This window comes from Budorcas taxicolor, chromosome 23 (genome assembly GCF_023091745.1).
Source record: "Budorcas taxicolor isolate Tak-1 chromosome 23, Takin1.1, whole genome shotgun sequence".
NCBI classification, from domain to species: domain Eukaryota; kingdom Metazoa; phylum Chordata; class Mammalia; order Artiodactyla; family Bovidae; genus Budorcas; species Budorcas taxicolor.
In genome coordinates, this window is record NC_068932.1 from 43,542,066 (window position 1) to 43,569,870 (window position 27,805).

The window sequence follows — 27,805 nt, forward strand, 5'->3', positions numbered from 1 at the left end:
TCCCTTGTGGCTCAGCTGGTAAAGAATCCGCCTGCAATGCAGGAGACCTGGGTTCAATCCCTGGGTTGGGAAGATCCCCTGGAGAAGGGAAAGGCTACCCACTGCAGTATCCTGGCCTGGAGAATCCCATGGACTGCATAGTCCATGGGGTCACAAAGAGTCAGACACGACTGAGCGACTTTCACTTTCACAGAGGGCAGAGCTACGAGCGCCAGTCAAAGTCTCCATGTTTCTACGTGATCAAGTGTTGATGCTGTGACTTCCAGAAGGCTGAGGTGGAGGGTCCCCGTCTCCTGCTGCAGCCCTGGAGCCTCCAGGGGCCCAACACACAGCAGGAGCTTGGTCACCAGTGGCTGAATGAAGAGATGAGTCCAGAACTTGAACCCAAACCCCCAGAGGACACAACTACCTCACCAGCTTGCAGGTGGCTGCCTAGATAGAGTTGCTCCCACCCAAACCTTCTGTAGCCTGCAGGCTCCTTAAAGGTGCAGCCGGGGTCTTACGTGTGCTGAGCCCCTAAGCCCCTGCTCCAGGCCCTTGCACAAAAATGGCACCCAGTCAATGCATGCCGATTAGAATCAGCTCACAGGGCTGTTGCTACCTGGAGCCTGAGGGCCCAGAAGGTTCCCATGGTGGGCGGGGCCCTGTCTGATGTTCCCAGGCTGCTGAAGCCTAGGCCCCACCTTCCTATAGGTCTGCCCTGCACAGCGGGGCACAAACTAGAACCATAAATGCAATCTCCTAGGAAGAATGTGGTCAGGAAGTGGCCAAGCTCCAGGGACAGGACTGCTCAGGAACCACACTCTGCCCCTGGGCCGGTCCACACCTGCTCTCGCACCCCATGGCCTGAGTGCTGGGGGGCCAGGGGGCCCACTTCCAAGTGCACACGAGAGGAGCCACCGGGCATTGGACGTGTGGCCAGTCCCGCTGGGATGTATAGTAACCGTAACACACGTCCTGTACATGGAAACTTGATATATTGAAAACGAGCACACATCTCTACCAACGACTGATCTCTACTGACTGCATGTTGAAATGACACTGTTTGGATCCACTGAGTTAAATAAAAGATGCTATTAATTTCACCTATTCTTTTTTTCTTTTTAACTGTGGCTACTAGCAAGTTGAGACCTGGACCATAAAGAAGGCTGAGTGCCAAAGAATTTATACTTTCAAACTGTGGTGCTGGAGGAGACTCTTGAGAGTCCCTTGGACTGCAAGGAGATCCAACCAGTCCATCCTAAAGGAAATCAGTCCTTAATATTCATTGGAAGGACTGATGCTGAAGCTGAAGCTCCAATACTTTGACCACCCAATGCGAAGAGCTGATTCACTGGAAAAGACCCTGATGCTGGGAAAGATTGAGGGCAGGAGGAGAAGGGGACAACAGAGGATGAGATGGTTGGATGGTATCACCGACTCAAAGGACATGAGCTTGAGCAAACTCTGGGAGACGATGAAGGACGGGAAGCCTGGCGTGCTGCAGTTCGTGGGGTGGCAGAGAGTCAGACACGACTGAGGGACTGAACAACAATAACCAGAGAATTTAAAATAATCAGAAATTTTAAAATTTAAAATAATTTAAAAATTCAAAACAACGGCTCATATTCTGTTTCCACTGCATGGAGCTGAGACTCAGTTACAGCCTCTAAAATGGATAAGATGTGTCGATCTCACGGGGCTGTCTTGAGAACATTCGATGGGTGAGTTTCTCCTGGAAACCTGCTCCTACCTCACCTGCCCAGAGTCGGCAGGTAACTCACAAGCACCCGCCCTCCCCACCCTCCGCTCCAGACTCCCGGCCGCTCTCGGGCCTCCTGGCGGCCTGGTGCTTCCTTCTCTGGGCTGCCCATCAAGCTAATGTTGAAACTTCAAGGTCACAAGCAGTAACAAGTCAAAGAAATACCAGTGATGACAGGGGTGACCACACTGATCAGGGGCCAACACCTCCGGAGGGTGTCTGTGCACCCGGCCGGCTCCAGATGCCCCCGGAATTTCAAAGCCCACAGTGCACAGCAGAGGTCACAGAGGCCCAGAGAGGGACAGTGACGTGCCCAGGGCCCCCAGCTGGCAAGAGTTACCCCGCCATGCCCCTCCAGGTCCAGAACCCACCCTTCCACCACCCACTGGCCTAGGTGTTGGGGGGGACATGGGCACAGTATTTGCTCACGGGCTCCCTGCATGTGTCATGCTGAAGTTCTGGTGTCTCTGCTGAGTGACACAATCAACCTCACATCGTTTCAGAAGCCATGTCCCTCCTCTCACCAAACAGTTAATGCTGCATAATCAGCCTACCTCTGCTGAAATGCTTACCCCCAACATGCTGCGCTGTGCCACACCTGCCCGGGCTGGTTCTAAACCCAACAAAAAAGGGGATTCTCTGTTGCTGGCTCCCCAGCCTGCATACCTGTTCCTATTTCTATCTGCCATCAATTCTTGGAAACTTCCATTGTTCAAGATTGTTCCAGATTAACGTGAGATGGAACTTCTCCAGGTGGATTAGGCCTGTTTAAAGCTGGTCCCAACTACCAAAGGGTTGTGGGAAGGTGTGCGGGCCCAGAGGTGGACCCAGCGTCTGCAAGACTGGACCACGGCCCTGGGTCCCAGTGGGGACCCGTCCTTTCCAGAGGGGACATGTGACGGGAGAAGACCCAGGCGGCCCACGAGGGCCCTGCCCTGGGCTCGGAATCTTCCCAGGGTGCCCACATGAGAAAGGGGCAGACAAGGGATCAGGGTGATGGGGAGAGAAGAGCCCCTCACGTGAGTGTGAGCACAGCCCCGGCCTGGCTAGGCCGTCAGCACAGCAAGCCCTCAAGGTCACCTTGCACCTTGTTCGCCAAGTCATTTCAGGAAGGGGTTTGCAGGAATCTCCCTTCCAGGACACAGAAGGCCCATTTCTCAGGCCCCTTCTCCCCACGTCCAGGCCTGCTCACCGTTTCAGAGGGTGAGTGAGACTCCAGGAGGGACGGGAGAGGAGTGACCAGGGGCCTGTGTCCAGGACAGCCTGGCTGGGGGTCAGAGGGCAGGCCGGCCAGGCCTGGGGCTGGGGCAAGTGCAGGACTGGCCGCCACACCCGCCCCTCCCAGGAGACGAGTCACTCTGGGGACGAGGGGGTGGCGATGGCCAAGGGCTTAGAGATCCCCCAGCAAATCTCAGGAACAGGTAACGAAGGCTCTGCTTTGGGTGCTAAGAGGACACTTTCAGACTGGGGATGTGTCCACCTGCAGGACCTCATGGACAGTCAGAGGACCTCATGGACCTCCCCTGGGCATGGCAGAGCCAGACCGAGGGTCTGTCTCCTGTGTGCTCCAGCCCCACACCGAGGAAGGATCTGGATCCCGATAAGGATCATGACAGCTGCGCAGCAGTCCTCAGGCAGAGTGGAAACAGCCTCCAAGGGAGGCCCTGGTGCTGAAACCTCGGTGCCCTGGTTTTCCAGCCCAAAAACTCACAACTCGAGAACGGCAAAGCTGGGACGTTCCTGGTGGTCCAGTGGTTAAGACTCTGCATTTCCAATGCAGGGGACGAGGGTTCGATCCCTGGTTGGGGAACTAAGATTCCACACACACCACTGTCACTTTCGTATCAGCTACTGTCGAGAAAGAGGGTGGATAACATGCAAGTGACTGAACACCAACTCGACAGACGTGAGTTGGAGCAAACTCCGAGAGAGTCTGCCCCTTTGGGCTGCATGGTACGGGCAAAAGTAAAAAAAGAAAGAAAGAAATGCAAAGCCTGTCTGCCCAAGGGCTGGGAGGATGAGTCTGTTGAGACGGGATGACATCAGAACATCGAGGTTCCTCCATCCGTGTGTGAACCTAGTGGATTAGACAAGGAACAGCCATGCTTCCTGAGAAAGTCCTGAGGCCCTGGGCCACCCCACCTGCAGGGAACCCAAAGCCTAGCCTGGGTCCCAGCCTCACCCAGGCCCCTGGCTGGCAAGGGCTGGCAGGACCCACCCTTGGCAGGGGCCCTTTGGAGAGGTCTTGCCCACGGGTCATGGGGGCTGAAGGGCGCCCCTCAGGGGTCTCCCAACTTGGCAGTGAGCAGACAGCCCACACTCAATTTTCTTCCCTGAAGAGGAAGGAGAGGAACCCTCCTGGGAGGATAAAGGACCACACCCCGGGAGGGGGTGGGTGGCGGTGGTGGAGGGTCAGAAAGACGAACTCCCTCCTATTCCTGCTATGGATGCAGGCCGGTCTGATGAGGACTGCGGACCCGGCTCCCCAGGGCCTCAGCCAGCCTGGTGGGCGAAGATGAGGGAGCTGAAGGTGTCCTCCTATCAGGTCACCTCCTCGGGGTGGGGGGGCCTCCCCATCCCTCCAACCGGAGGTGACCCCTTCCACCTCCTCTCTCCCACCTGGCGTTCCAAACCACACCAGCCTGCTCGAGTTTCTTGGCAGCACACAATGCCATCGGAAATTATCCTGCCTTTTCTGGGCTGGCTTATTGTTGTCGCTCAGTCACGTCCAACTCTTTGCAACCCCACGGACTGCGGCACACCAGGCTCCTCTGTCCTCCACCGTCTCCCGGAGTTTACTCAAACTCATGTCCAGGGAGTCTGTGCTAAGTTGCTTGCGTCTTATCCATCCCCTTTCTTTACAGTAGCTGATACGAAAGTGACAGTGGTGTGTGTCTTGCAGAAAACGCCCCTGGACCTCATCCCGAGTGCCAGGTGCCCAGCAGTTCCCCAGGGAAGCATCTATGAGTGCAGACGAGGGTGGTGCGGAGTGAAGAAGAGAACGGGGCAGGCCCCTAGCTCCCCTGGCCGAGGATGCCGGATGGTACCGAGGGCAAAGGGCTTGCCCGGGTCTGCACAGTCCGCCCATGGCAGGGCCCTAGGATGACGAGCCCCTCCGCCCTGCACCAAGGGTCAGCTCCAGGCCCTCTCCCATTCTGCACTCTGCACCGGGGGTGGGGCTCTGCCATCTGTGCCTCCCCGCCAGAGGCTGTGCCCACGGACGGGCTGGGAGAGCCCTCGAGGCTGGAGGAGGCGCATCACTTTGCCTGCTTCCTGAGGCCGCCTCTGCTCCTCACCCCTCGAGAGCGTCTGGTCCACACACAGCACTTGCTTCCAATTTGTAGCTTTTCCAACATTCACGGAGCCCACTTCACGGCCCTCCCTGTCCTCAGCCCTGGTGGGCCTGCGGACCCCACACTGCCGAGCCCCACCCTCCCAAGGGCAACCCCTCCCGCTGTGGCCCTCACCGTGGGAGCATCTCCCTTTCTCGGTCTTCAGGAACCTGCCTAACCATCGTCCACACTGAACTCTCCAACCCACGGGGTGGTTTCCGCCCCCTGCAGAGGGTCCCAGCTAATCCAGGCAGCCTGGCACATTCCCCAGGCACAGGGCTCTGGAAAGGAAACAGCTGCAGCGTTCCCCACCCCCCACCCCCGCCAGAGCCACCACCCAGTCAACAGAGATTAAACGTAGGACAGGCCCCTGCACTGTTTCAGGGAAGGGGGCTGGGCCTGGTGGCCTTCAGTGACATATGACGATGTGAGCTCACTGCTGCTGCTCACAGATGAAGCTCGTGGTGATTCGTTATATTTTGGAACCAACTATTCCTTTTGTTTTCCAAGGCAGGGGAAAAAAAAAGCCACCCTTCTCCCTCCCCAGCAGGAATTATCCAAGAGTGCTACTAAGCCTAACTTTCAAAGGAGGCATTGTTAATCTTCTCGCCATAAATAGGCAATTAACACCCACTCCCGAGTCCAGGCAAAACCCAGTTCCTGCCAGCTCTGGGACACAGCGCAGGACTGGCCCTCTTGCGTGGCATTCGCTTTCTGAAGTTCTCAACAGGGGCCTGAGGCTGCAAGAAGAGGGCAGGAACTCAGGACAGCTGATTCCACAAAAATGTTTGAGGGAGTCTAGGTCGCTGCCACGCTTGAGGACAACCGAGGACTGTGTTACCAAAGGGCCTAACTTCATACGACCTGAGTCCGCACGTAAGCCAGCAGCCTGTACAGGAGGAAGGCACGGGCAGGCGGCAGGCACATCAGCTGGTAATTAATCACGTCCATCTCAGGGACACGGCTCCCTGCTTCCCGGTCTCTGGGCCTCCCAGGGGCTGACCCACCGGCTCACCGAGGGCGTGGAGCGCCCTCCCGGGGGTTGTGACCCCGACATCCCCAATGAGGGAGGAATAGGACGGGAACGCTGGACTGCTTCCGGGTTTCTGTCAAGCGGCCCCTTCCCCTGCATCCTTCCCAGCTGCGCGGGGCTCCCTGGGCTGTGTGGGTAGGTTCTCATTTTCCAGAGATGCCGCCCCAGGCAACGTAAACAGACCCAACGCGGCACCCCTGAGATGTGACCCAGCAGGATGAGCCTGCAGGGCTGCGGGCAAGACCTCCTGTGGCCCTGAGTCCCCAGCCGAGTCCAGGAGAGAAGACCCAGATTCAAGTGGACAAGAGCAGGGACGCTTCAGCAAAGGAGATGGAGGCTGGAGGCAGGGGTGACGGGAAGGGTAGGAACAGAGCTCCCGGGGACGGCAGAGGGAGCCTGATGCGCAAAGGGTCGGGGGCAGGATAGCTCCAAGGACACGTGTGGAAACAAAGTGAATCACGGGGATCAGCTACCCGTCACTGGTACTGAGGGAAGATCACAGAGAAATACAGGCAAAGCAAGGTGGGATAACACGAGGGCCTTACCGCCAGCCAACTCTGAACACAGCAGCTTAAGGAACGTTATCGTTGGGGATTAGGGTGATGGATGCTCGGCCCTGTGAGTGAGGTCTGTGACCACGGTGACTTGGGATGCTGGTGCAAAATCGATCCCCTGGCTGAGCCTGCTGGCCATACCTCTGGGATGTCTGCACCCCTTACAAGGAGGTGTGTGCCCACACTGGTCCATACTAGCGTGCCTGCCAACAGCCAGCCCCATCCCTAAGTCCACGCTGCTGGAGGGGGGCTGTTACTCCCCTGCTTAAAACTCTCTAAGGCTCCCCCCACTGCACTCAGAATAAAAGGCAAGCATCTTCAGAGGGCCTGCCAAGAAGGTCCCCCATGCTCAGGGCCCTTGCCGCCTAGTCCTGCTCCGGGCACACTGGGCTCCTCCTGCTCCGCCTGGCCCTGCTCCTGGCGCACTGGGCTCCTCCCCGCCCCCTCCTGACTCCAACCTTTGCACACGCACTTCTGCTAGTAGCCCCTGTGTGCACACTGGCATGGCTGCCTCACGGCTTATGGCCCTGCTCATGTGATTCCAAGGTACTGAGAGGACACCCCAGAAGCCTGGCCCCTTTAAACGCCCCAGAGATGGCCCAGTGCATGCAGTAACCTGGACAGGGTACAGTTGCCACGTCGCGCCAGGCTCCTGGTCATTCACTTGCTGCCCGACACAGGGTTCGGGCCACTGAGCAGGGACCGCCATACGTAGCAGCCTCCCTGGGAAACGCCCGGCACCACGTGAGACGTTTTCTAGACGTTTCTCACCAAGCGGGATGGGAAGATGTTCTCCAACGTGCTTTCCACCTGCCCACAGGCTCTGGCCTCCTGAGGGGGGGGCGGCCAACTCAGCACCTGGCACCAGAGTGGGGCCCAGCGAGGCGAGGACACCCTGAGCTCATCTGGCTCATCTGGGCCCCTGGCTTATGCAGCGGGCTCCCCCCAACTCCTGTGAACCCCCCAGAGCTTTGTCACCTCAAACACCCTTCGGCTCAGCGAGGCTCTTGATTAAAGCATGGAAAATCACCAAGTGGCATTAGAAGCTGCCTCCCTGGCATGTCCCCAGTTGAACTCCTTCTATTTTTCTTTTTCCTGGGAGATCAAAGCTATTGTGTCAACACTCGGCCCTGATCCGAGTGACCTTAAGCAGATTGCTTATGCAACCTGGTGGCTGTGCCTAGGGACACAGGAGGGATCCAGGGGGTTTCCTCAAATTCTGAGAACCCCTTTTGGGTTTTTTTGGAGAGAAAAGGACTGCGGTGTTTCGGAGAGGAAAGAAGGACTAGAGAGAGCTGAAACTGGTCACCCGCCCTGGCCTCACCCTGTTCCAGGCCGCGGGGTCACAGCACCCCTGTGCCAGGGGTGGCGAGCCCAGCTCTCATCTGGAGCCAGGAGGCAGGCTGCGGGGAGCAGCTCCGCTGTTACAGCATCACCCTGGCTGGACCCACACCACCAGAGTCCCGTCCAAACCCGTGGGAAACGAAACGGTCATTCCCACGCTTTCCAGACACCAAAACGGAGGCTTACAGAGGTGACCCGCCCAAGGGCACCAAGAGCTCAAACAAGGGAAGGAATGGGGAGCCAAGCCCCCCCGACCCCAGAGCTCATGCTTCACCTCCATGGCCTCTGCATCCCTTGAGCGTGAGCCACCGGGGAAGGGCGCCTGGGGGTGGACTGAGCCACAGGAAGAGCCCCAAAGCCGGCTTTCCCAGCCTCCTCCAGGGAGCCACGTGACTTTGGGCAACTCACCAACTCTCTCCTGACTCTCAAGCGAGGGGTGGACAAGGGCAGAGGTGGCGTATCAACTAGCAGCGGCTGTGAAGACCGCTGCAGGGGAGATTCTAGACGGCCTGTGAGTTCAACCGGAGTACCTGTCCTGGGCACAGCAGGAGCTGCCACCCTGGGCATCCGTCATTCTGACAGCCCGGGTGTCAAGGGCCCTCTTCCTCTGTTCAGACCCAGCCTGTTCCCTCATCAGAAGCAACCATTCCTACGCATCCACAGTGGGTTTTGGCTTGGCTTTTTAAAAAAAATTTTGGCCATGCCACGCGGCTGGCAGGATCTTAGCTTCCTGACCAGGGATTGAACCTGGGCCACGGCAGAAAAAGCACCAAGTCCTAACCACCGGACTGCCAGGCCTTTCCTCTTATTTAGCATTTATTTCATCTCAATTGGAACTCCAGGGCTTCCCATGACTGTTCCTCTAAGATCTTCGCACCCATCCGCATTCCGCATTGTAGAGGGCGACCCACCTCTGAATTCCTCTGCCTGCTGTCTGCAGGGTTCCCCAGGCTGTCAGGAAGGGTGCTGAGGGTGCAACGTGGCAGGAAGCTGGAGCCGAGGAGGTGGCCACCCCTGGCAGAGGGGTACAGAGAGCCATAAAGGCCTGGGCGACCCGGCCTGGGCCCAGGGACCCTGCCAAGAGAAAGCCCAGCTGGCCTGCAGCTGCCAGGCTGCCCGAGCAAGAAGGGAGTGCGGCAGGTGGGGTGAGGGCCACCCCTCGGGAAAGGCGATCCCTCCGCACACAGAAGGGGGCAGGGGGCCAGCCAGGAGCCACCTCGCCCAGGGACCCTGCTGGCAGAGCAGCATGAGCTATTGACGAGCCTCTGAGATGACCCTTCCGGCGACTTCACGCATCAAGCCCTCCCCCGTCAGAGCCCACGCAGCCCTGTACCCATCTGCAGGCCCCGGCTCTCAGCATAGCTTCCAACTCAGGCTTCTTTCTTACCCCAAACTACCCCCTGGCCAGCTTTCACAGGCCCCTCCAACATCTGCTAACACAACAGTTGCTGCCTGTTCAGCGGCCTGTGCTGGGAGGTGCGGGCCCACAGTGTGTGGGCCGCTGCGATCAATCAAACCTCTGTTCCAACCCTCGGACTCCTCCTTGCAAGCATCTCCCTTCCGTCGGAGGCACTGTGGGAAATACAACTTGTTGCTCTTTCAAGATGACCAGCTTGGACTTAAAAAACACGGCAGGGCCTGTGACACCCACCCAGGGCACGGCGTTTGGTGGCTCATCTTTAACTGTTGCTTTTAAATGGCAGCCCCGCTCCCGGATTCTTGCCTGGAGAATCCCATGGACAGAGGAGCCTGCACGCCACAGTCCATGGGGTCGCAGAGAGTCGGACACGACTGAGCACACTCACATACCTGATCCAGGTCTGAGTGGCCACGTGCAGCCCAGGGCTTGCTGGGAGTCAACCAATGCTGGGCGGTCAGACTAGGTTTCAAAAAAAGCAGGAGCTAATAATCCTGTCAGTGAAAGTCCCGCTAATAAACAACTCACATGTTCAGGCTGGGCCCTGCCCTCCTTGGCACACGCTGCCATTTTGCAAAAGGGAGGCTGAGGCTTCATATACAACACCAGGCGGCAGGGGCCCGAGGAAAGCGGCTCGGGGAGGTCGAGGAAAGGGTCAGATCTGGCACGGCCGCCTCCGAGCCTCTTGCTCTGTGGACGGAGCAGCTGCAGTTGCAGTTCCAGGGAGAGAGGGCCTTTCGGGGCCAGGTCCTTGCGTCATCCGCCCCCTAGGGCCTCCTCCCCACAGTCACCCTCCCCCCACTCGAGACCAGCTCCCCCGCCTGAGAGCAGGGCATGCAGGTTTTAAGCAGCAGAGACACGTGGATATGTATGGCTGAGTCACCTTGCCGTGCACAGGAGATGAACACAACGCTGTTAATCGCAAGACTCCAATGCAAAATAAAAAGTTAAAAAAATTATATTCAGAATTAAAAAAAAAAGAAGCAGCAAAGACAATCTGAAAGCAATTGCTAACCACCCCGCCCCCACCCCCACCCCACTGCTGTGGGAGCCGAGCCACCATTGCCACCAGCTGGACCGCTGTGCCCGCACCCCGGCTGGGTGGGCAGGGGTGCCCGGCGGGCTCCCACAGTCCCCTCCATCCTGGTTCCCCAGGTGACAGACACGAGACAAGGATGCTCGCGCCGACCCGCCTCCTCGGGCAGGTGGCGATTCAGATTCCGCCCCCATCTCACAACCCCCAGCCCTCCTCGCAGAGCCCACTGCAAGCAGAACACAGCCGCAGGCCAGGCCTCCTTCCCATTTCCAGAAGCCAAGGATGAGGCAAGAAGAGGAATCGACAAGAAGTGAGTGGCCAGGACAGAAGGGAGGGGGGCGGTGCTGAAAACAGAAGGAAAGAGATGGACGAATGAAGAGGGGAGTCTGCAGAACATCGCCCTCGGGGCCGGTTTCTGCCCCTGGAGATGCCCAGTGCGAGCCCTGGGACCCCCACCATGACGACGGTCAGCATCCGTCAGCTCCCTGAGCGGGGAGGGCCAGAGCACGGGTGATGTGCGTGTAGACAGAGTCACACAGGTGTGTCAACAGATAATCAGACACACACAGACCCTTATATGCAGACCTCCATACGTAAGCTACACACATACATATACCCGGACACAGGCACAAGGACACATCTGCTCGACACACGTACACATGTGCACACACGTGATTTCCTGTTCCTCCCAGCAGTCCTATGTTGATGGCGGTGGTTGGCACAGTATTTATCTGCTATACAGAGATGTGAAGCACTTTTCCCGGGGCCACCAGCCTTCTGCCCCATCTCTGAGGCTGTCTGATTTATCAATGTTCCCTGCCCAGCCAAGTGAGGACCTAAAGGAGAACATCACACTCCAGAAGGGGTGCCCAGGCCCGAGATCACACCTACCCTCACGCCCCAGGCTTCCAGCTGAGAGCCTGCCCCTCAGAGCGGGGCCCACCCACAGCTCCCGGGCTCCTTGTGGGCATGAGGCAGGCCCGGACCTCACAGCATTTGGTCTCTCCGCCCGCCTGCCTCTCTCGGGGTCTCTCCCTGGTCCTTTTTCCACCGACAATCTAGAGAGGCTCTGGGGTGCCCCTGGGGGCTTACACATGGACCCTGGGGAAGGTCTCAGCCCCGGTCAGCACCACTGGGTTGGGGGCGGGCCACGGCTTCTCAGAGCTGCCCATCATCCCAGAGGTCCAACCAAAGCACATTCGCTTTGCACCTGCAGACCGAGTCTCTCAAGCACCTGGGCCTAGAGCCCATGCACACAGGGGCTCCCGGAGGACGAAGCTCACCTGGAACCCCTCCCGCCAGGTAGACAAACGTACAAACCAAGATCCAAAGACCCATGAGAGGGTCTGAGGTCCAGCGGAGGGAATGAGAGCAGGACGTGAGGAGCAGGGCTGACCCTCGGCACAGGACGCCCGCCCCGGTGGCTACTGATGCGGGGAGCCCACACGGAGGACGGGGTCTGGGGGCAGGAAGTCCCGCGCCAGCGACACCGGCTCACAGGGTATCAGGCACAGGGGTCCTACATGCTCCAGACTGCATTCAGGGCTCTGCAGATGCACAGACGTCGCCCTGGGCCTGGCTTTTTGAGGTTCCCGGAGGAGCAAGGCCCACTTTCCAGGGCCATGAGTCATCCAGCGCGGGAGTCGAAACAGGCGCCACCCCACGGGAAGAGGGCAGGCTGGGTCCAGAGGCTCAGTTGGGCGACAGCTCGGGCCCATCTGTCTCCAGGCCTCTGGCTGCAGCCCTCAGGCCCACCTGCCTCCCAGGGGCCCCTTCTCTGCTTTCCCTGGACTCTGCCCTCCCCAGGCCTTGGCTGGAAAAGACAGGCGGACAGAGGGCAGCCTCCTCAGGATCTCGGAGGCCTGTTTGGAGCCGATGAAGCAATCTATACATCTGGGCATGGCCCCACCAAACAATGTATTTTTAAATGGTTTCTCCCAAGTGAGGGCAGGAAATGTGTCCGACGATGCCCGTGGTGTTATTCCAACTTGTGGCCAGTAAAATATAATAACACGTGTACATTATTTTTATTACCTATCTAGCTTCTTAGCTAATAAAATAAGCTCAGCATTAAAAATTTAACTGAAGCCGTTTTATCGCACCCAGAACTCGTGGCTCTGGATTTTCTTCAGAAGATTTTCTTTGCCCAAATCTGTCACCTTTCCAGCATTTTTACCTATTTACATTTCTCCAGGAAGGAAAATTCCACTTGCCTGTCCAACCTGAATGAATGTGTTAGATCGCTGACCAGCTCGGACTCACCTGGAGCAGCGATGGGGAGGAAGGGAAAGCGGTGATCGGAGGGCTGGGGGCGGGGGTCCCGCTGGGTCCTCCCTTTGGGTCCTCCCCAGAGGAACCCCATGGGCACAGAGAAAGGCAGGCACCACGCGCTGGTCCAGAGCCAGGGCCTGGGCTCTCAGACAAAGGTGGCCAGAAAGAGCGGACCTGGGGGCCAGGCGGGGGCTCTGGACCACAGACACCTGCCTCTCTTCTTCTTGGGGGTGGGGATCTGTAGGTTGGGATGGAGGACTAAGGGAGAGAGGAGAAAATGCCATCAACAGAAGCTGTATTTTTCATTCTCAGCTGAAAGGAGGCCTGACGAAAAGGCAGCACTGGCCACCGAAGGAAGGCAGTGAGGCCCGCCTGGAAAGGAGTGGACATGTCAAGCCTGCCTGTTTGGACGTGGCCACATGCTCACAAGCAAGGCTGACCTCTCACCGCCAAGCGGGTCTCCGTTCCCTCAAGGCCAGCCGCGACTGAAGCTCAGATAATGAGACTAGAAAAGATGGCCCTGAGCACCCGAGGACCCCCTGGACCCAGAACCCACCATGCGCGTCTGTCCTCGAGGGGCCAGCCCTGCTCCTGGGGCTCTGACCCTTGGGACTCCCCAGTGAGAACCAACTCAGGCAGCTCTCCGGCTTGGAGACTGTTCTGATGATGGTACATTAACTCCAAGTTCAGCTCACTCAAACCAACACCCGAGGCCAAGCACGAGAGAGGGCAGCCAGGGCCCTGAGACACAGAGGATGATGCGCGAGTGACAGGACGCATGGCCAGAGGCTGCACCTCCAGGGACAGCGAGGATGAGCACCATTTCTTGCTGGACGCACGCTTTTGGCAGCTCAATCACAAGAGTGCGTGCCTTACCCCGCTACCCTGCCCCTGTTCTCTCATCCTCTGAAACCGTCACTCACTGCCGTGATCTCGGGATCAGCATGATCTGAGTAATGCTGAACCCGCCTGTGTGAGCAGTTCCTACGGCAGCTGCGGGGACGGGGGCTCCTGGGGGAGGCCCCTGAGAAGGGGACCCCCAGCGTCTGTGAGGCTGCGCCTGCCTCTTCCTAGCTGTCTACTCCTCACAGTCAGCACTGCTAGCGCCGGGAGAGAGCGCTTCTGCTTTGAAATGGCAATGGCTTTAAGGGTGGGGGGTGGGGGGCTTGATTTCATTTTTCACCGTATCAGATTTTAAGAACGAGGGAATGAACCAGCTTCCCGGGCCTCTTCGGCGTGGGCACCCTGCCCTTGCCCAGGCTGGACCAGGAGCCAGGGAGGCTCAGAGACGCCCCTGCTGGCTTCTGCAGTGCCTCCTCGGGGCGGGGCAGGGAGGGAGCTCTTACCTGTGCCATCTTGGCAAGATCCAGGGAGGGCCTCTGCTCCTGTGCCTCCTCGGGGCGCCGCCGCTTGATGCCCACCTTCTTGTCGTTAAGGACGCAGGGCTGGGAGCGGCTGCGGGCCAGCCCACCCGAGCGCCTGGCCGGCTCCGGCGTCGAGGCGGGAGTGCTACTGGCGGAGGGCGGGCAGTACTCTGCAAAGGAGAACTGCTCATGTGAGCAGGACAGGGAGCGCTGCATGTCCAGCCGGCGGCCGCCCACGGGGCTTGCCGCGGGGCCCCAGAGGTCGCCCGCCTGTCCGCAGGTGGCCGGGCCCGGCGCCCCCGGGCCAGGCGGGCCACCGGGCCGTGGGTGGAGTCCCACCGAGTCGTAGGGCGAGGAGAGCGAGTTGGCGCGGGATGGGAGGCTGAAGCTGGAACTCCGCTGCATGGTGCTGAACCCGTTGGAGTAGCGCTGCACGCTGCCCCCACTGTAGCATCGTCTCTTCTCCACCGGCGTCCAGACTTTGGACCCCAAGGGCCTCCACGACGTCCGGCAGCTGGCCATCTCATCCGAGAAGGACAGCGACCGGCACTGGCGCTTGCTGGGGGGCGCGGACGGGTGCCCGTTGTGGTCGCTGAGGCTGAGGTCTTTGATCAGGTTGGTGACCGCGCAGGCGGTGGCCGCCTCCCGGTGCCACAGGGCGCCATCCTGGCACTTGTCCGGCAGGCACTCCCAGATGCTGGCGCTCGGCTGGTCGATCTGAAGGGGGCACTTCCTGTCCAGGTCTCGCCATCTGTCATTTTCTGGTACGGAAATGACAAAAAAAAAGAGAGAAACGGGGTTTTGAGAAGGGCCTTCGTGCCGGTCCTCTCTCACCTCACCAAGAACCCGTTTTAAACAGGAGGTTACAGACAGAAAGGCCCTTAAAAAAGCCATCCAGTCTGGCCTCGCTTTACAAATGAGAAACTGAGGCTCAGAGGGACGGACGTGAGTCCCGAGGTGCTGAGTCAGACGCAGGGCAGCCCCACGACTCCTGACACGGTTTTCTTTCCAACATACTGCACGGCCTCCTGCGCTAAGTCACTTTAGTCACATCCGACTCTTTGCCACCCCATGGACCTGTAGCCCACCAGGCTCCTCTGTCCCTGGGATTCTCCAGGCAAGAATACAGAGGACCACTGCCATGCCCTCCTCCAGGGGGTCTTCCCGATTCAGGGATAGAACCCATGTCTCCTGTGGCTCCTGCACTGCGGGCGGATTCTACACCACTGAGCCACTGCAGAAGCTCTAGCCACCCAGGACAGTTTGAAGCACTACTGTTCACCCCAAAGGCCTCTCATCCTCTAGAAGCGAAACTGACTTGCCCGGCCTCTGCCCTGGCCTGCAGCAGAGCAGGGATAACGCGTCTGCTACGTCCCATCTCAGGGCTCTCTGCTCTGGGGCTGGGACTCGACAGCCTGGGGGAAGACCATGACCAAAGGTGAGTTTGTCAGGATCCCCAGAGTGGCTGGTGGCGCTGCCAGGTTAGCTGACCTGAGTTCCCTCTTTAAAACGAAGGCAGACAATAGAAACGGGATATTTTATTGATTTACATCCCCTCCACCAAAATGCTCCACAGCCAACCACAACAACAGCTGCCAATCACTGAGGACTTTGCTTGTGTTCACTTGCTAAAATCTAGGACAAGGTTGCTAAAGTCCATAGAATCAGTTTTGGGCTGCAAAGAGACCTAAGTGTACAATTTAAACCTACATATTGGGGTATCTCTTTGAACTCACGGACTAACAAGCCAACCCTGCTAGGAACTATGTGTTGTTTTTCTGCTATGGAATCAGGCCATGTGCTGAGAATCTGAGGAGTTCAAAGACAAACCTGACACAGTTAATAATACAAAAGCAGAGTTAAGAAATACACTGTGCTGCTGGGAATCAACATGTTAGCATGTTTCTGGTTTTCTCTAATTTCCACATCTTCATAAACTCTGCAAATGCGAACACAGAGAAAAGTATGGTTTGAGTCAGTCAGTCAGTAGTAGAAGTAAAACCTGAAATGACAGTCAGCAGGTATTTCACGCACGCTGGTTCTCAGCACCGCAGTCAACTACTGTGCAACCCCCGCAGGTGGTGGGTGTGACCTGCGGTGTGCCCTGCATGGCTACCATTGCTGCCCAGATGGGGAGACCCAGGCTTGGGGAGGTGGGGTAGTGGCCCCGAAGCCACAGCTAACAGGTGAAGAGATGCAAGCTCAGGCCGGCCCGACCCAAAGCCCTCTGCTCTCTTCACTACACAGTGGCACTGAGGCAGCCACAGGGGAATCTCACCTCGGCCCTGCCCTCAAGGAGTCTACCAGTCATACAAGATCGGCCATCGCTCAGAAACCTGTGACATCACCTACAGGAGTGCAGCAAGGACTGGAGGACCGTCTCCTCTACCAGGGGCCACTCCTCAAAGGGCCCGAAGGACACACCTGAGGCAGGGACTGAGCCCATGGTGAATGTCACGGCCAGCAGCTACTTGTTGGGGGAGCGTCACGAGCCAGAGGAAAAGCCAGAGGGGTTCAACATGTGCTCTTTCCTTGAGGGCCCCTTATGCAGCCATGGGACTCGGAGCCTGAGGGGCTGGGACCCTGGGCAGGGGACATGCATAAGTTGTCCAGAGGCTGTTCCCATGTGTCGGGGGGGCCATGGTCCTTAGAAGTTGGAGATGCAGGAGAGAGACCTGCCTCGTCAGGCCAGCCAGGAAAAAAGCAGGACTGATGCTAACTGTCCAATTCATCTCACCTCTGAAATCTGCCTGGGCCCTGGTGCGTGGCCAGTCTTGATACGTGTTTCTTTAAACCAACCTGACAGAGCATTACCAAAATTTACCTTTTTGCAAATAGCATTTACTTCGTTCCAAATGGGCTTCCCAGGTGGTGCTGGTGGTAACCCGCATGCCCATGCAGGAGACATAAAGAGAAGTAGGTTCGATCCCTGGGTCAGAAAGATCCCCTGGAGAAGGAAATGGTAACTCACTCCAGTATTCTTGCCTGGAGAAGTCCCTGGACAAAGGAGCCTGGAGGGCTGTAGTCCACAGGGTCACAAAGAGTTGGACACAACTGAAGCGACTTAGATGCGTGCATTGTTCAAAATAGGTCTTCATTATACACTACTCCTCAAGGAGTCACCATTCTTTCAAAAGAGGTTCAACATGACATTTGTCAGCAGTTGAAAGTTCAGTAAACTAATAGTAAAATTAAAAAACAAATACAAACTAACAATGACTTAGTCACGACCATCTCTGATTGAGAAGAAGAAAACTTATTCTCCAAAAACAAGTGGAGATTTACATATGATGATGTTCTTCAAAATGACATGCTGCTGCTGCTGCTAAGTCGCATCAGTCGTGTCCGAATCTGTGTGACCCCACAGACGGCAGCCCACCAGGCCCCCCTGTCCCTGGGATTCTCCAGGCAAGAACACTGGAGTGGGTTGCCATTTCCTCCTCCAATGCGTGAAAGTGAAGTCGCTCAGTCGCGTCCGACTTGTAGCGATCCCAGGCTCCTCCATCCATGGGATCTTCCAGGCAAGAGTACTGGCGTGGGGTGCCATTGCCTTCTCCACAAAATGACATGAGTGATAGCAAAATGATAAACACAACTAAAAAGGTCCTATGGGGGAGAGGGGTGGTTAAATAAAGCATCAAGGAATAACATGGAACATGAAAAAAGCAGTTTCAAAGAATATTAATGATGTGGGGAAATGTTAATGATGTAATACTAGACATAAAGAAAGAGGACATAAAACCATAAAGATAGCGTGACTCCTCTTTAGTAAAACATGTATGTTATATGGGAAGATAAAAAGGAAAACAAGCCCACATGTTCACAGTCAATTGGCAGAGAGCTAGTTGATTTTTCTCCTTTTCGTTTCTTGGAGTTTCTACGTTATCGGTAAGGACAAATATGTGGAGAGCTGGGGCCTAGGGCCCCATCCTCCTCTGGGTTCGCTCCTTCGGTCTTTCAGGAAGTCCTTGCCGAACAATGCTCGCCATGGACTGCTCTTTCGGGACAAGGCCCTGAGGTGCCCAGTGGGCCAGTGGCCAGCTAAGCAAGGAACCGAGGAGCCGACCAAAGGCGGTGAAGGCTCCAAGACGGCGCCACCACAGCCCCGACTTGAGGAGCCAGGAGCCCGCGAGAAATGGTCTCTCTCGCAGGCCCTGGGAGACCAGGGAAGTCAAGGAGAGGGATTCTGTCCTCAGAAGATACCACTTTCTGCTCCCTTTTTACCTCACCGCCCTGGAACTTTCCCATCTCTGGGAAACCATGAGAAAAGGGGATGGCAGAGGAGCCAGTTAGGGATGGACATTCTGTCTCTCTCACTCAGCAGGGCCCTTTGCTCTGCAGTGGCCACCTGTGATCTCGCTGCTTCCTGACTAGACCCCTCGGGGCTCCCTAGTCCAGTCCGATCTCCTCTCTCTCTCTCTCTCTCTCTCTCTCTCTCTCTCTCTCTCCAGAGAACTTTCGGAGGCCCCCACGTGTTCACAGTCCGTCCCCTGCAGCAGCTTCCTGTGGCAAACACTCCAGCCTGGTGTCCAGGCTCCGTCTGCACGTGGTCTCCCCAGGAGGCCCATGCTGCAGATGCTAAACCTCCCGTCACGGCACAAGTCAGACAGGAATCAGGGATACCAAGGCATTCCTTGAAAATCCTTGAAACAGCCCTCGAGGGCTCCTGGTTTCACGTCCACAGCCCTGAAGAGCCCATAAAACTACAGCTTAATAGAGCGACTGCAGGAATGAGCGTGACTAATATCTACGTACAGAAGGGTGTGCACACAATTTTTGTGGTTGTTGCTGTTTTGTTATTTATTTTTGGCGGTGCTGGGTCTTCACTGCGGTGGGCAGGCTCAGCAATCGTGGCGCGTGGGGCTCAGCTGCCCCGCGGCACGTGGGATCTTAGTTCCCCAACCAAGGATCAAACCCATGTCCCCTGCATTGGAAGGCGGGTTCTTAACCGCTGGACCACCAGGTAAGTCCCCCATGTGATTTGTTTTGAGGTTAACTCTCAAATCCCCAGTGGGAACTGGGGTTGGGTGGCTAACTCGAACGCGTTCCTGCCCCCCTATAGGAACTACTCCTGTGTTAAAGAGGAAGTCTCTCAGTTCAGTTCAATTCATTCGCTCAGTCGTGTCTGACTCTTTGCGACCCCATGAATCGCAGCACGCCAGGCCTCCCTGTCCATCACCAACTCCTGGAGTTCACTCAGACTCACGTCCATCAAGTCAGTGATGCCATCCAGCCATCTCATCCTCTGTCATCCCCTTCTCCTCCTGCCCTCAATCCCTCCCAGCATCAGAGTCTTCTCCAGTGAGTCAGCTCTTCGCATGAGGTGGCCAAAGTACTAGAGTTTCAGCTTTAGCATCATTCCTTCCAAAGAAATCCCAGGGCTGATCTTCAGAATGGACTGGTTGGATCTCCTTGCAGTCCAAGGGACTCTCAAGAGTCTTCTCCAACACCACAGTTCAAAAGCATCAATTCTTTGGCGCTCAGCCTTCTTCACAGTCCAACTCTCACATCCATACATGACCACAGGAAAAACCATGGCCTTGACTAGACGGACCTTAGTTGGCAAAGTAATGTCTCTGCTTGTTAATATGCTATCTACAGGACCTTAACACATAAAATGTCTCTTGTAGGGAGGATTCACAGAATCCGTTCTCAACTCAGTGCACTCGTTAAATGCGGGTGCAACGTGACCACCATGGATCTGCAGCTCCTCCTCCAAGGGGGAGGAGACCCGGGATGTTATTCTCCTGCCTGTATCCTCCCACCAGCCTCTTACTCCCCATGGAAGAGCCAACTCAAACATCGCCTCCTCTGCAGGTCCCCCCCTTCCCACACAAACCTATGGGCACCTGCAGCGCCTTGCCTAGACTTTCAGTCACGTGTCTCGCAGTAACTGAACCTTCGTTATCTGTTTACGTGTCTGTTTCGTCTGCTGATCTACAAGTTCCAGAGGGCAGTCCCGGCCTGACGTTCCCGCACCCAGCACAGGGCTTGGCACACAGCAGACCTCAGCCGGTGCGGGGTGGAGGGAGGGAAGGGTGATACAGAGCAGATAAAGGCTACACAGCACACCGTGGTCTGTGTATCCCTTGCCCTTGGCCAAGCAGGTCCAACCTGGGCTGTACCATGAATTCCCCAACCCACTGGGGCCAGGGATGGTCGTGTATGGAACTGACTGGGACACTGGCTGGCCTGGCAGTGGCCACGGCCCTGTGAAAACACAAAACCCTGCCCGATTCTGAGCTCTTGCTACTGCGTGTCAACACCAGCCAGGTGGCTACTTGTTCTGTCTGCGGAGCAGATAATATTTTAATTGTTTCTATCTTTATCACTTCAAGAAGTACAACATAAAGAAAAGTAAAAACAATCGAGGCTATGTTTAGCCCGTGTGTTTTCCCCCTTTGCTCAGGGAACAGAAGGCGATTTGCTGGGTCAGGTCACCAAACAAAAGAAACAGGAATAGAAGCTAATTTTTAATGGCAAACCGCCCTGAGCACTGGGCACGCTGTCACGTTGTACAGAAGGCCTCGGTAAGGCTCCAAGGGGAGGACGCCAGACGCCCCCGCCCCTCCATTCAACACCGTCTCTGCACAAACAACTGTAACTCTTTCAACAGTGACGATGGCCGTGGCCACGGGGAGTCCGCTGAGCTGGAGGACTCAGTGTGGTGGGAAGGCTGTGGACCTGGGTTCGAGCCCCAGCTCTGCAAGTGACTTCACCTCTCTGAGTCTCGGCTTCTTCATCCACAGAATGAGAAGACTGACTGTAACCTCTGCACAGAGCCAGCCTGAGAACTGAACCCGCCTCGCACAGGGCCTGTGAGTACAGGACGGGCTCACGAGACAGCAGCGCGGCCGTGATGACAACACTGGAGGCGACTCGGGTGGTTGAGCTCCTGCTTGGGGTGTGTCTGGAACGGGGACTTGGGTGTAATCAAAGAGGGGTTTCGGGAGCACCAGAGGGGTATCTGCTGGGGATGTTAAAATGCAGATTCCTAGGCCCAGTCCCTGCCGCGATACACAGAATCTCTAGGGGCAGGAACCTGCCTTTTAATAGACTCCTTGGGTTATTTTCACGTGAAGTGGTTGAGAACCACTGTTTGAGACTGCAGGCTGCACAGGGGCCTGGGTGTCTCTCAGACACCTCCATGGAGGCCCAGTCAGACCATCCAGACACACCAGGAAGCTCCTGCAGGGTGGACCATGCTGGTCTCTACAAGCCTGCGTTCAGAACATCACTGAACGCTGGCTTTGTTTGGGGCAACGACAGAAAGCAGAATTATGGAGAAGGATGACTTTGCCCTTAGAGTACGTTGAGGTCCCGTTTTCATAGGACAGGGGTGGGGACCCCGAGTTGCACAGCGTGTTCTGGATGGAGAGCCAGTGGGAAAGGCCTGAGAGGCTGACCGTTCACGTGACGTGACTAGTGGGAGGCCCCCCACCCCCCCAAGACATGCCGTGGCCTGCGGCTTCTCAGGGAAGGTCCGAGCACCAAGCCCCCAGCGGACATGGTATGGGCCCAGGACAGTGGCCCCGGCTGCTTAAGTTCTCGGTGGCCCCACGACTTGCAACCCTCAGGGGCAGCTCAGGTTTCTCCATCTCCCTGCTGGGCCAATCTTCACAAGTTTGAGGTTTATACACGGGAGTGGGTGTGGGTGTGTGTGCAGGATACACACACCCGGGGCTTTTTCTACAGAGGGTGGGGGCCAACCACGCAAAGACATAAATCACACAAGCCATCTAGCTCCCTCACAGACGGACTTGACCAAATGACCTCCAAGGGACCTTCCCAAGCTGAGGCTCCCCCACTGAGCCTGAGGTTTCTGGGAAGCACAGAAGAAGTTGACGCCCACACCTGGGGGACAGGAACTCAGATTCTGCCCCCTCCCGGCAATGCACACACACACTCACAGGCTTTGGTCTCGAAATCCCTTGACTGGGCAGGGCAGAGGCTGCTGGGTGCACGGATCTCCAAGCTCAGAGGAAGAAAACACCCAGAGGAACACAAATAACATGTGACCTCAAATGTTCTTGTTCCCATTTCTGCCCTTAAACTTGGAGGGAAATTCCCAGGGCGCCCAGATTCTTAGTGGACTACAAGCCTTCATATTATGTTCACAAGACGGCCTTGGGTTATCTTCATGCCGTGTTTGGAGGCCGCTCTATGGTGACATAACCACAACAGAATGTGGTTTCTAGAAGAGGTTAGACACCTGAAGCACAGACCGAAGATACGGAAGGTTCTTGCAGCCGCTCGGGCCGAGCGCGGATCAGGGGCGGCTGACTCATTCTCGGATTTCACACCTGTCTGCTTGTGCTGACACCAGCCTCCCTTCCCCTGCCCTGGGGGCTGGGGCTGTGTTAACTTGGCCTCTGGGCTGCAAGCACTCTCTGCCCGATCTAGGGCAGGGGAGAAGCTCATCAACCCTTTCAGTGGGAAACTCAGTGTCTTTCTGGAGCCCACTTTATTACATCAGTCTTATGAAAAGAGCACAGGTGGAAACACACACACAGGACAATGGCATGACCTAGCCCACAGAGGCACCGCATGCTTTTAAATGAACTCAGGAGCCCCTGGCCTACGGGAGCACCTCTTTCCCTGAGTCACCAGGATGGAGACCCAACACAGAGCTGGGCCAGGAGGAAAAGGCTCCTGGGCTTTGCCTGCACAAGCCTCAGCCTGGGGCAATGCCCACCTTCATCTGCAATAAATCAGAGAATGTCCATGCATCTTAGGTTCAGGGACAACACAGGATGCCCAGCACCTCAGCCCAGGGCCGGAGAACGACGGGCCAGGATGGCTGGAGACAAAGCTCCCCGGCCCCACCCAGGGAAGGCGGGCTGGAAGGGCACTGGGGAGATGTCTGACAGGCTGGGGGGTACAGGGGGTTCCTGGGGTCCTGCCGTCACCAGCCAGGTGCGGGTGGCCCGTGGCAGCAGCCACTGCTTATGGGGGGTTCTTTCTCTTACAGAAAGAGGGCCAGTGGGGATCCCCAGGCAGTGAAGAGGTGTAAACCCCTCCAGACTGGGCACTGGGAGCGTGGGCTGGTCTCCCATCTGTAGGCGGAAGCATGGGCTGGGGCCCTGTGACACCCCTTCCTGCCTTGAATGGACCTCCTGCTGTGCCCCAACCTCCAGAAATCTGTAGGGAAAAGCTGGTATTCACATGGCGGGACGTCCCCTGGGCAGCCCAGTGGTTGAGACTCTTGTGCTTCCCCTGCAGGGGTCATAGATAGAGCTCCATTCCTGCTTGGGGAACCGAGATCCCACACATGCCGCACAGCATGGGCCAAAGATGAAACAAAGAGAAAAAGATGAGGGCCACGAAAACTCCGAAGCAACAGAGCGGTCTGTTCCATCCATCACCTTCGGATTCCCACCCTGGCTGTGTGTTTGCACAGGGCATGGGCCATGGGCAGCGGCCAGGGACTCAACTCCAAACCCACGTGTGCAGCAAAGCTGGGCACTGTGACACAGAGCAGGAAACTGGCCACTGAAAGAGCTTTTCAGGAAACTGTCAATATAGCCGCATTAATTGTTAATTAGCTAACCGCGGGCCCCCCCACCCCGCAGTGGGATCCTTGCTGAAGTTGAGGGAAAGCCTCAGTGCATACCCCAAGCACAGCTCTTATCCTGCAGGGCAGCAGAGTGCTCCCCCACGTGACGGCTGGGGAGACCAACTCCAGGACAGGATGGCCTCGCATCTTGCCTAGGGACACGCCACTCGCCAATTCAGCAGTCTGCACTCCTGAGGCCATGCTCCCACGGCGGGGCCAGGCTACGTCCTAACGACTGTCTCTCCACGTGGAAGTGGCTTGGAGAGGCACCACGCCCGGGCAGGGGTGGGGGGTGCCCACGGCCAGTCTGGCAGCTGCCGTTCCCCGCCCTCTGGCACCTCTGGGACTCCCTCGCCCGTGCCCACCACGTCAGGCCAGCCTGGGTGAGAAGGCAGCCAGGCAGGCTCCCTTTTCAACCGTCAATGGGCATCATGTGCCAACTACACTTTGTACCTACATCCCATCCTGTACCTTGTATCAGAAACGTCTGAAACCAGTAGGTGGTGAAAGGAAAGACTGAAAGCACTCCACATGGACAATCCTTACACCGTTTTAGAGATGGGCAAACCCCACCAGTGCCTACAGTCAATAAGAGTAGTCCTTAAAAGCTAAGTTCTAAAAAGTCAGTCCTAGGCACTTTTTATGGACTTTTGTACTAGCCTATTTGGGCTAATAATCAGTTCTTATAGGAGGCCCTGGGTCCAAGGATGATGTGCAGTGTGGCTATCTCGGAGAGACTGAAAAAGCGGCAGAGACCAGAAACTCTGGCTTCGTTTTCACTGCGGCTTGTTTCGTTTCAGTCTTGTGTTCGTGTGCTCTTGGAAACCTGAAACGCTCAACCTCCAAATGCTGGCTTTTCCCCCCGCTTGCTGCAATCACAGCCCACTTTCAGCAACAAACGGCAGGAGGGTGAAAAGACCAAAAGCTACCCGACCTCAAAATGCAGTCTCTTCCTCCTGCACGGCTCAGCACAGCCGACTGGGGTACTCTGTAAAAACTGATACGGGGGTGCCCCCGGGAGCAAGCCTTCTGTGTACAGAGCAGACTTTAACAGCAAGTAATTAAACTTGGAAAGTAAGGGCTTATAATTAAAATGCTGACAAACCTGAACCACAGTGGCACAAGGAGGGCTGCTATAATATTTTTACAATTCCTTTTTATACATAATGTATGATCCTTCTGCTCAAGTTTCCTCTATGTTCTTTGCCTGTGAGATAATTTACATTAATAAATAATTTATTACCATAACTCCTAAAGTAATTATGGGTTTCCACCCAATTTTTTTTTTTCTTTTTAAAGCATCTGAATTGTTTCGTTCCCCGTCCATGGACTTGTATTTACATGCCTTCTCCTAGTGGCCTTTCGGAAGTAACCGGGGTTGCACGTGCTTGCTCACATTGTTTGATTTCCCGGTCTCTGGCTCATCCGACGGCTGAAGAGAGAGCAGTGGGCAGAGTCCAGAGTCCTTGCAACACGGAACTCGCTCAACGGGGTGCAAGGAGCCGAGCCCAGGGTGGTGAATGGAGGCCCCTCTCACCCGCTTGCCCTGTTTCACCAAAAGAGATCTGACCCATCCACACGTGACCCTGGGTCAGCGTGAAGAAGCACCTCCCAGGCCCAACCGTGGAGGAGCCACGGGGAGGGAGCCACGGGCTGAGGATTCCCTGGCGACTGTCCCACCCCAGCCTGGCTCGGGGAGGTCCTCTTGGGCGCAGCCAGGCCCCCGCGTGCACCCACGAGCAATCACAGCCACGAATGGGGCTGGCTCGCCTGTCGGGCCAGCTGACTGGTGGGCGGACCACATCCCTGAAGCTGCCACCTGACCAAGGTTTCCTGTGTCAGGAACACAATTCCCCGGGCAGACACGGCTCTCCCCAGAGAAGCTGTTTGCAGAGGCAGTTCTGGTTCAGCCCAGGAGGCACGCTGAGGATGGTCTGGGAGGTGAGGAGAGAAACCCAGAGGCACGCCATCGCCTCTGCTATAGAAGGAGCCCTATGGTGCCCAGGCTAGCCAGGCACTCAGCCCTGGCAGGGCAGGCCAGCCGTGGCCTGGCTCCCCTCCACCCTGCTTCTCCCGTCCACAGTCATGCTGCCTTTGTCTCCCCACCCCCACGCTGGAAAAGGACAAAACTACTTCTTTGTATCAAGCTCCCAAACTTGAAGGGAGGGGACAAGACCCGCGGGGAGGGCCCTGCAATCCAGCTCAGGATAACTAAGCCTGAAGTATTTAAAAGCCAAAACACGGTTGTGAGCGCTGATATTAGTAACACATTTTATCTCCGTGGGTGCAGGGGAGGCTGAGCTCCCGGCAAGGGCAGCTTCTCCAGAGGAAGCCAACGGGCCCTTCCCACCAAACACACTTGCCTGGGTTTTCTTATGAACACTCAAGAAACCCTCCAGCTCATCCTGGTGTCCAGTGAGGACCCCTGCATGGGGGCTTGAGAGGGAAATGCCCTGAGTCCCAGGTCCACGCTGTCCTCAGCTCTCATGGAAGAATTCCACTAATCAGGGCCAAAACCGGAGTCCTCTGTCTCGGGAGACAGGCAGGGGGTTTGGTGATTATAATGCTGTGAGGCTTCATCTTTACTGAGGGCCACGCCCCGCTCCCCTCACCCACCGCCCCCGGCGGTCTTCTTTGCTATGAAAACCAGATACGGAGAGATAAAGTCTTGCGGCCGCTGCTCGTGCGTGTCACAGCACGTGGCCGCACAGTGAGTCCCGGGCTGAAGCCTCCACAAGCACACAGCCTGGGGAGGGCCTCGGACCCCTGACACCCACGACAGCAAGTGCGGGGAAGGGACGGAGGTGGCGTGCGAGCCGGCGCCTCCTTAAATCCCACGGACCCCACAAGGTGCAGGCTGCAGAGGGAGGCCCAGGAGGACAATGCCGAGGGGCCCCTTTACACGGATCCAGGGGAAATCCACGCTCCCTGGCCTTGCTCCTCCACTAGACAGAAGCCCCCTCGAGGGCAAGGGCTGACTCGCTGGCACGGAGCAGGGACTCAATAAATACCGACCAGAACAAGGCACCCTGAACCGAACTGGGGCCGACTTTTCTAAAAGCTCTGGTAGCACGTGCTGTCAAGTGGGTCAGGATCTCCTGAATCAAGGAAGGGCTTAGGACAACAGAAAGTTGAAGAGATGGGAGAGAGAGAAGTCACGGAAGGGGCGGGGGGGGGTGACTGCATGGACCCCATGGTCCTTCACTGCCTGGAAGGGCCCTGGCGCCAGCCGGCAGAGCAGGAGGGCACAGACCTCGTGGAGGTGAAGAGCCCACGGACCAGGGAGCCCTTCCTGAGGGGCCGCCCTGTGCACCAGAGCCTCGAGGAGCAGCAGCCCAGTCGTCCTGTAACCTCGGGGCCCCCGGGCAGAAGGCAGACTGCTGGGTTCGGCAGGCTCAGACGGACTCTGCTGGAACTCTGGGAAGAGACCTCCCCTGCTTGCCTCTGCCTTGCTCCCTGGGCCTGAGCACCTTCCCCACAAGGGTGACTCGCACCTGCACCAACCCCCACCCAACGCCCACCAATGTAACCAAGGTAGTCCCTGGGGGCGTGGAGGCCTCTCACAGGAGCAGGATTCTCAATCCAGCTCAGCCTTCTTCTCCACCTGTCAAGTACGGCGCTCACGCTGCGCCAAGCTCCTTCCGAGAGTCTCGGAGACCTCATAGCAAGGCAGGTGTTGTCCCAACACCCATTTCACAGATGAGGAAACTGAGGCTTGGAAAAGGTAAACAGTTCACAGTGATTGTGTGAGGGCCAGCACCACCATCATGAACCGTCGAGAGCTCTAACTTATTGCAATGCACTTACAGCAAAGGCCGAGGAAGCCTGACAGTTAAGGTCTTGAAATAAAGACCAAGGGTTCCACCATCCGGGTCACCAGTCCAGCTCAATTCTGAGCTACCTGGGGCGGGGCAGCAGAGGGGTGGGTATGCCCAGGAGCCCCGCTCACTCCCCTTCCCGGACAGGACAGAGGAAGACGGCCCAGCTGCAGCCCGACTGTGGGTCTGGCCCAGGAAGAGGGTGAGGAGGCGGGCTTCTGGGCCACGTGGATGGGGTGCGGAGGGTTTGCTGAGAGCCGTTAACCACAACCAAGGTATGCAGCCAAGCCTCCGGTGGGGACAGGCCTCAGAAGTGTGTCACACGGGTAAACCAAGGCC

General features: G+C 57.0%; 1 protein-coding gene across 3 annotated transcripts in view; it reads right to left on the reverse strand.

The window, feature by feature from the left end:
- Positions 1 to 27,805, reverse strand: part of FAM53B (family with sequence similarity 53 member B) — a 149,840-nt gene that overhangs the window by 41,286 nt on the left and 80,749 nt on the right. For 2 of the 3 annotated variants that reach the window (XM_052660685.1, XM_052660684.1), the window contains one exon: positions 14,075 to 14,853. In XM_052660685.1, coding sequence (XP_052516645.1) covers positions 14,075 to 14,853 — 779 coding nt within the window. Of the gene's footprint in view, positions 1 to 14,074; positions 14,854 to 16,916; positions 17,026 to 27,805 lie in introns of those variants that run through there. The other variant, XM_052660686.1, reaches the window with a different exon arrangement.